This window comes from Megascapheus bottae, chromosome 8 (genome assembly GCF_031878675.1).
Source record: "Megascapheus bottae isolate mThoBot1 chromosome 8, mThoBot2.hap1, whole genome shotgun sequence".
Classification (NCBI taxonomy): domain Eukaryota; kingdom Metazoa; phylum Chordata; class Mammalia; order Rodentia; family Geomyidae; genus Megascapheus; species Megascapheus bottae.
In genome coordinates, this window is record NC_143516.1 from 66,229,680 (window position 1) to 66,238,801 (window position 9,122).

Sequence of the window (9,122 nt, forward strand, 5' to 3'; positions counted from 1 at the left end):
TAAGTACATTTGACTACGTCTGAATGACAAAAAGGGTTTTTTGTTCTGCCTATTTTCTTTGCTAAGTACAAAAATAGCAACCAAAGCTTAGCAAACTTTCTAAACCAAATAGACATAGGCATGCATGAAGTAGAGTTCTAATTCAGTCAGAAATGTATTTCTCACCTTCATTTCTGGCATTTAAAGAATTATTAAATTTTTCGGCTGGGAGAACATGGACAGGAGCTCCAGCTGCGAGAGTCTGGGCACCCGTCCCGCCGCCGCGCGGCCGCCCAGCGTGGACTCCTTGTCCAGTTAATGTGTTAAGAGCCATGACATTTGAAGATCATCTGAAGTGAAGATAAAACATCTCAAAAATTATAATTGCTTCTACTTCTCACTCCGAGAATTCGGTGCATACAAAATCAGCTTCTGTTGTTTCTTCAGATTCCATTTCAACTTCTGCAGACAACTTTCCTCCTGATTTGAGGGTCCTGAGGGAATCTAATAAATTAGCAGAAATGGAAGAACCACCATTGCTTCCAGGAGAAACCATTAAAGACATGGCCAAAGACGTAACTTATATATGTCCCTTCACCGGTGCTACTCGAGGAACACTGACTGTCACCAACTACAGACTGTATTTCAAAAGCATGGAGTGGGATCCTCCATTTGTTCTAGATGCTTCTCTTGGAGTAATTAGTAGAGTAGGAAAAAATTGGTGGTGCCTCTAGTCGAGGTGAAAATTCTTAGGGACTGGAAACTGTATGCAAGGATATTAGGAATTTACGATTTGCTCATAAACCTGAGGGGCGAACAAGAAGATCCATATTTGAGAATCTGATGAAATATGCGTTTCCTGTTTCTAACAGCCTGCCTCTATTTGCTTTTGAATACAAAGAAGTATTCCCAGAGAACGGGTGGAAACTCTATGACCCTGTTCTGGAGTATCGAAGGCAGGGCATTCCAAATGAGAGCTGGAGGATAACAAAGGTAAATGAGCCGCTATGAACTGTGCGACACGTACCCCTCCCTCCTGCTGGTGCCAGCAAATATCCCCGATGAAGAACTAAAGAGAGTGGCGTCCTTCAGGTCCCGGGGCCGAATCCCAGTTTTATCATGGATTCATCCTGAAAGTCAAGCCACAATAACTAGATGCAGTCAACCCATGGTAGGAGTGAGTGGAAAGCGAAGCAAGGAGGATGAGAAATACCTTCAGGCCATCATGGATTCCAATGCGCAGTCACATAAAATCTTCATTTTTGATGCTCGCTCCAGTGTTAATGCTGTAGCCAATAAGGCCAAGGGTGGAGGTTACGAAAGTGAAGATGCATATCAAAATGCAGAGCTGGTTTTTCTGGATATCCATAATATTCATGTTAGGAGAGAATCATTGAGAAAGCTTAAAGAGATTGTGTACCCCAACATTGAGGAGACTCACTGGCTGTCTAACTTGGAGTCTACACACTGGCTAGAGCATATTAAGCTTATCCTCGCAGGGGCTCTTAGGATTGCCGACAAGGTGGAGTCAGGAAAGACATCAGTGGTTGTACACTGCAGTGATGGCTGGGACCGCACAGCTCAGCTCACGTCCCTGGCCATGCTGATGCTGGATGGCTACTACAGAACCATACGGGGATTCCAAGTCCTTGTAGAGAAGGAGTGGCTAAGCTTTGGACATCGATTTCAGCTAAGAGTTGGCCATGGAGATAAGAACCACGCGGATGCAGACAGATCACCTGTTTTTCTCCAGTTTATTGACTGTGTCTGGCAAGTGACTAGACAGTTTCCTACAGCCTTTGAATTCAATGAATACTTCCTCATTACCATTTTGGACCACCTCTACAGCTGTTTATTTGGGACATTCCTCTGTAACAGTGAACAGCAAAGAGGAAAAGAGAATCTACCTAAAAGAACTGTGTCATTGTGGTCTTACATCAATAGCCAGCTAGAAGACTTCACCAATCCTCTCTATGGGAGCTATTCCAATCACGTTCTCTACCCAGTAGCCAGCATGCGCCACCTAGAACTCTGGGTAGGATATTACATAAGGTGGAACCCACGGATGAAACCTCAGGAGCCTATTCATAACAGATATAAGGAACTTCTTGCAAAACGAGCAGAGCTTCAGAAAAAAGTAGAGGAACTACAGAGAGAGATTTCCAACCAGTCCACTTCTTCCTCAGAGAGGGGCAGCTCCCCTGCACAGTGTGCTACTCCTGTCCAGACTGTGGTGTAAGAGGGCTGGGACAGACTCATTGTAGGACCCCTTCCATGAGTGAGCTCAACTTTACAGCACAGTGCCTCCAGCTTCTAACAGATCTGTCTTTTACCTTGGCACCTGAAGGCCAAAATGGGGTAAAATGTGTTACACCAAGGCATATGTTTTGAGAGATTATCTAACATGGGGCCTCAGTGTACAACAGATCAAAATCACACCCTTTCCCTAGTTTTCCTTAGTGTAAGGAACCAAAAAAAAATTACTGCTGGCATTATTTATATACTATATAAAAGTTTCCAAATGACGCCTTATATAAAGAGATGCTTCAGGGAGAAAATGGTAGGCACCCATTTGTCCACTTTCTCCCCACTGTAACTTTATGCTACTAAGATTGACTTTTCTGACATCTGTATATAGATAGCTTATGGTAAGAACACTAAGCTTAAATTTTCACAGAATAGTTTACTATTTTTTCCTAATTCTACTGAGTGATAAGTCTACCAAAGAACACATCAAATCTCAAGGCCAGTAGAAAAAAAATCCTGCTTCACTGTCCACTGTACACGTATAGTGCTGGCATGTAAACATGACTCTGGTAAGAGCTACATGTAATGCACTAACAAGGAGAAGAGACATCATACACTGTCCATGTCTCAAGTCGCCTTTTGCCAGACGAGTTACTTGAAAATATTTAAGGGCATATCTGTCTTCTAACATCCAAATCAAACATCCACTATTTTTTTTCAATCGTTAATTTACTGTTGTATCGTAAGTATATACCTGGTATTACCAAATGACTTGGTTGTTGTGTGAAAGTTATTATTTACTACTTATGTCTTCCACTCTATATTTATAAACCTTGTTCATGTTTGTCTAACACAAATGCTCAAAGATCAAAATGTCAAAACTCCTGTGTGCATGTATGAGAAAAAAAAGAATTATTAAATTTTTCTTCGTAAAAAAGGATGACAACTTATTTGCTTCAAAAGAAATTGACTGGGGACAGGAGTTTGGCCTAGTGGTAGAGTTTGCCTAGCATGCACAAAGACCAGGGTTTGATTCCTTGGTACCACATACATAGAAAAAAAAGCTGGAAGTGGTGATGGAAGTGGTAGAGCTCTACCCTTGAGAAAGTCCAAGGATAGTGCTCAGGCCCTGAGCACAAGCCCAGGACTAGCAAAAAAAGAAAAAGATATTGACTGATTCTATCCTACAACCACGGGCTCCAGAATGTGTGTCTATCACACCATGTATCCATTATACGATGGCCCACAGTGGGCTATTTCTATACCTAAGGCCACTGCCCCAGACTCATTTCACATAGCTAGCAAATACTTGGTTATGTACTTTGTTAAAGGAAACAGAAAATGGAAGAAATAGCCAGAGTGCTGGTGGCTCATACCTTTATTCTTAGCTACTCAGGAGGCTGAGATTTGAGAATCAAGATTCAAAGCCAGTCCAAGCTTACAAACCGCTGAGAGTCTTATCCCCAATCTACCTGCAACAAGCCAGATATGGAAGTGCCACTGAACTGAGGACAAAAGGCAAGCAAGAGCAAAAAGCCCTGAGTTCAAGCCCCAGTATAGACAAGAAAAAGAAAATGGATGAATTTTAAAAATCTAACAGGAGACATTTAAGCAAGAAAATGACTAGCAATATTTGTGACCCATTTCAAAGTTTATGAACCATTTATGTGACATGCTATCTGATTCACACAAATGAGGTCACTTGTGATGGCTCAGAAACCCATCAGGACATCTCATTAAAATAAGTACTTCAAAATGGTATTTCATAGAGCAAATCTTTTTCCCAGGATCAAAATGCCTATTTGTGACATCAAAACTAGTGGCTTCTTCCAATGATTATCATCCCATCATACTGAGCTCCTGAATTTTAATTGACAAAATGAATCATTCCAGTACAGTTTTGTCACATGTGGCTCTGCCTGCAAATGTAAAAACAGAAGCAGAATGTATAACTTTACTTAGAGCAGGGCTAGATTTCAAAGAAGTCTGAAAAGCAAAGTATTTCTTAATTAGTCTGCTCAGATCAAAACAAGAATATTGTGCTAGATTCTGGGACCCCTGCTGTAGAAAAATTGCAGATTAAAAATCACAAACAGAAAGAAGTCATGGCATGTCCTGTCCACCAATGGTTTTTGCTCAAACAGAAGAGTAATGAAAACCTTAAAGCATGCAGACCTCCAAGAGGAGCAAATATTATTGGGTGATTTTCCATATCCTTCAGTGTGTCGTGCTATCATTCCCAGTCACTGGACAATGGCACACGTTTCTTTTCCCCACTCTTCCCTGACAGAGATTTGATTCTCCAGACTATTGATACAAATATATGAAAGACAGTTCTTCTTTCATGTCAGCCAGAACTGGGACTCATGGCCTTGTGCTCCCCCTTGGCTTTTTCTCTCTAGATGGGTAATCACTCTTATCATTTGAACCACAGATCCACTTCTGTTTTTTGTTATTGTTGTTTGTTTTGTTTGTTTTTGACAGTCCCATGGACTTCCCTGCCCCAGTTGAGTTTAAACCACAATCCACAGATTTCAGCTAGGAGTACAAGTGTGAGCCACCAGCTCCAGACCTGAAAGGCGTTTCTTAAAAGGAATGCTTAGGTAGTGACAGAAAACACTGTGTCATCTGACAGTTGATTACCAAACAGTGTAAACTCTAATACCAGAAAGACAAGTCCTGAGTATGTGGTCTCATCCAGTAATAATTGAAGGCAGATTTTTAAGGAGTCAAAGATCCTGATTAGTTCCAAAAATTCCTTCCCCCGCAGCTAAATGTATTTCCCCAAAAAAGCACCAGTAAACCTCTTTGAATCATGTATTCTGTGTGCTCTTATTGGGATTAGATGATCTCACTAACTTCTCATTCACCTTCCCTCTGGATTAACCATCTTCTATTTGACTTTCAGCTGGCTTCTCAAAGCCCTCTGACATTTTCTGAAGAACCCAGTGTTTGCTGTTCAGGTTCAGGTTTTCTCCCTTTGGGGCTTGCTTTTTCTTCTCCTGTGATGTAGGAGATGTTTGCGAGACAGGCTTATATTTTATTTAGTTTAAGCTTTTCATCTTTAGCACAGTCCTTGGCACATAGAAATAGCTCATCGGATGGCTATCAAGTGATGGTGGTAATGGCCTTCACCTAGCAGAAGACAGAAATATTAGGGTGATCTTGTGGGGTTGAGTAGTCTGAGTGGATCCCACAGGAATCCAGAGTTGTGCCCACTGGGAGGAAAATGCTACTCTGTGTGCAAGTTAAGGGAGGAAATCTACACTCCTGAGATAGCCCTGAGCATGAGCTCAGTGACTTGGTTTAGTGGTTTTGCATTCACCCCTGCCCTGAGTCCAGGAATTCTCTGAAGGTAGAAGATGTTGGTGTTGTGGCAATCCAGTCTGCAGAGAAACTCCTCCTTTGTGCCCTCTGGGAAGTCATCCCTCCCTGGAGCTGAGCCTGGGAGGGAATGCTTCTTCAGCAAATTGGAAGTAAGGGGAAAAGAAGTAGCCGGATTTGGTTTCATTCCTGTAATTCCTGCTGAGGTTTCCAGAGTGTTTCTAAATTACTGTGGTATTTTGTAGTTGAACACCACTGGATAATCGAACTTCCTCAGGTTCACAACCGGTAATAGAATCTGCATACTTCTTGTCTAGAGGTATAGATTTTAAGCTCTTTAAAGGCTCCAGGAATCTGGACACTTTGAATTAAAATGCATGAATACATACCAAAAATAAATGTTGACCAATATGGAGAGAAATAAATCACTTTAGAATATATTTTTTTCCTTTCTGGCTCACCACCAAGTCTACTTTCCCCTCTTCTGTTTATTTTTAAATTTGCCTGACTATTTATAAAGTTGAATCCCTTTTTCCTCTTTTTTTCTCAACTTCCATTTATCTGTTTACCCATCTATATTCATTGAGATGATTATTCTACTTATATTGTATTTCTCTAAATCTGAAAATACCCTGTATGTGCGTTGCAAGTTTCATCAAATTTGACCTTGTGTAAAACTTATTTTCACAAAGATTCTATGAGAAATCACACAGATGGATAAATGGGAATTCTAAATCCTTGTGCCATACGTTACTCTGCATTTCTAAAAGCTCAAAAGGAAATTACAGATTCACAATTACAGATGCTAAAGTTGTGAGAGAAGAGGAAGGACAGAGATGAGGGCGACCATGAGAAAAATATCATACATGGTGAAGTGTGAAGCTTTATGGATCAGTTCTTTTCAGATCTCCAATGGCTTTCTGTTGAGGTCATCTTTAAAAGGTACCATACCATGAAGGGCTAGAGTGCCAGCCATGAACAAGAAGACCACAAAGCAGTTAACCCACAGAAATGTAGATGAGACTTACCAGTGGAACTGGGTTCCCAGCAGCAGCTGAGCTGTAATGGACGGCTTCTTCGACGTGTCCAGTTGTTTCTGCACATGTATGGCAGGGTCAACACCTAGATTGCATTGTGAGTCTGAGTCTATTTTTTTCCTTTTTGTGGATTTAAACATAAATGCATGGTTTATTAAACAAAATTGTAAACAAATATTTATCATGTCTGTTATATGTAACATACAGGAATAGCTTTTAACAGAAATTCATTGATCTCCCCCCCAACATCTTTTTATTATAACTACAGGTATCAAAACAATCCTGAACATATTTTTGATACTATACTAGTAGTCAGGACCCACACCATTTCAAATTTAACACAATTTGTGACAATATTCACTGTACCTGCTACTTTAACCAATTTCAACTCCAGTTTTTTTTACTAAGTAAGATGGATAAAGCAAGCTACTTTGGTTTTTCCTTCTGGAGGTTTTATGTGTCAGAAGCACACTCATTTTCCACTGCCATCTGAATCTTCTTGCCATGCTTTCACCTTGAAAACCTGAGTTGTAATTCAAGTACTCCAGGCTCATGTTCAAATGACAGTGCCTTAACAAGAGAAATAAAAATTCTGCTTCACTTTTCCTCCGGTTACCTGAAAACATAATGGGTGTACATATATTAAATATATTCTTACAAGTTTCCATGTCTTGTTTATCAGCTGGTATTCTCTTAACATGTAGGTATTTTGCATTGTGATATTAATCAATACATTAATATGATTTAAGACAAATTTAAGATTCACTAAAATTAATTGTTGTGTGTTTGTCCTTCAGGTGGTTGTGGAAGCTTCATATTTTCCTTGGACATCATTAGACATCTTAGCTCTTGAAGTACAACTTTGATGCTATATGAATTTTGCCATTTTGCTAACACTGGTATGCTCCATGCATCTACCATTCCACTGGAATTGTTTATTCCATTCCTATTAATTTTTATTACAAATCTAATGACGGAGGAGCCTCTGGATATTTACGTCCACATTCTACTTTTAGGCTATATATTTTGTTTTCATAATTGTCCTTGGTGGCCCAATAATCATGCCTGTCCACCTTGTAAGTGTCTTATCTTCATCATCTTCAAGGCCCCAGCTAACCGTACCATCACCTACTCCTTTTTGTCCTTCTTCAAGTTCTTCCAATAAGCGAAAATTACGAGGATCTTTAACTCCTGTGGAGACCGCCATCTTCTCCTGCAGCCCAATCAGTTTGAGTCTATTTTATGCTGCTATAACAGATTATTTGAGACCGTATCACTTATCTCTCACAGAAATTTATGTCCTCTGTGAAAGGGTATCAATGTATGGGAATTAATGCACCATCTATCTGGCAAATATCATGTAACCCTTCTATTAATTACAATAAAAATATATGAAAAAAAAGAAATTTATGTCCTCTTGGTATGTAAGATGATGTGGAATGGTCTCCATACATTCCTCATCATGGTTTGGTTTCCTTGAGTAAAAGCAAGTTGACATATAAACCAAGTGCTCCTGGTTAACCAAATCCTAAGTGCTATAAGTAAATGAGATACAAACAAGGAACTAAAAAGTCACTTTCTATTGTCTATATTCAGCTACATATCAAATTATAGCTCAGTCTGAGCACTGTTCCTAAGAGTCACTGACTTTAAGCATAGGCATACAGTGCTGCTACAAGATCAAAGTAAGGTCATTAGTCTATGCATCTCACTTAAGAGATGCAAAAGGTACAATGCATTGTCTTACTCTCTCTTTTACTCTCTTTCTTTCTCTCTCTCTCTTACACAAACACACAGCAAAATATGAATTGTTTACCTAGAGAAAATGAGTCTAATAAGATATTTGATTTCATCGAAGAAGAATTTCCACTCTTCTCCAGTGAACATTCTGTTTCAATGAGTTTGCCTAAGACAATCAGCTCGTGCCAACACTTCCAGGGCCAGTCTTCATGGAAATGCCCAGAAATGCTAGCAACCTGGCCTGCTTCCATTTCCTCTTGATTTAGGGAAGATTTTCAAATCTGATTTTAATTCAGTAATTTATACCCACCTTCTAAATCAATTTCCATCAGCATTGACGTTCACTCTTCACTCTGCTCCATTTTTTAATCCATGTTCACTTTTCTTTGGTCTGGATGGTTGATAAATGATTCTAATGATGCTATCTGTGTTGAAGCTAATGATCTGTCGGAAAGAATTAGAGGTTTACTTCACAAAGTGAGAAATGAGATTTCCAGAGCAGAGTGGGAGAAATCCTAACCAAACTGGGAAATAGAATGAAAGTATTAATTCTGAGTGTTTATTCGTTCAAAACAGGTAAGTTCGGTCCATCTGACCAGTAGGTGTAGTAGACATTGAAAATGAGCCTCTGTATATTCACTTAAATTCTTGGTAGGGCATAGCTTTCAGCAATACTGAATGAAAGATGTATTTCAGCTAATGTTACACAAACGATAAAGTTAACCTTGCTTTAATATAGAAGACAGAGAGATCTTAAAGTGATACATAGTGCAATGATACATAGATTAAGGACTA

General features: G+C 39.6%; 1 protein-coding gene and 1 pseudogene across 1 annotated transcript; one reads left to right on the forward strand and one right to left on the reverse strand.

Moving 5' to 3' along the window:
* The first annotated feature begins 214 nt into the window (after positions 1 to 214).
* Positions 215 to 2,705, forward strand: LOC150060073 (phosphatidylinositol-3,5-bisphosphate 3-phosphatase MTMR2-like). The gene is given in 4 exon segments (XM_090338538.1): positions 215 to 294; positions 365 to 689; positions 691 to 981; positions 983 to 2,705. Coding segments are annotated over 4 exon segments (1,932 nt in total). The 3' UTR covers positions 2,219 to 2,705.
* Positions 2,706 to 7,358: 4,653 nt separating this feature from the next.
* Positions 7,359 to 7,794, reverse strand: LOC150060074 (ubiquitin-conjugating enzyme E2 variant 2 pseudogene; annotated as a pseudogene).
* Positions 7,795 to 9,122: the final 1,328 nt, after the last annotated feature.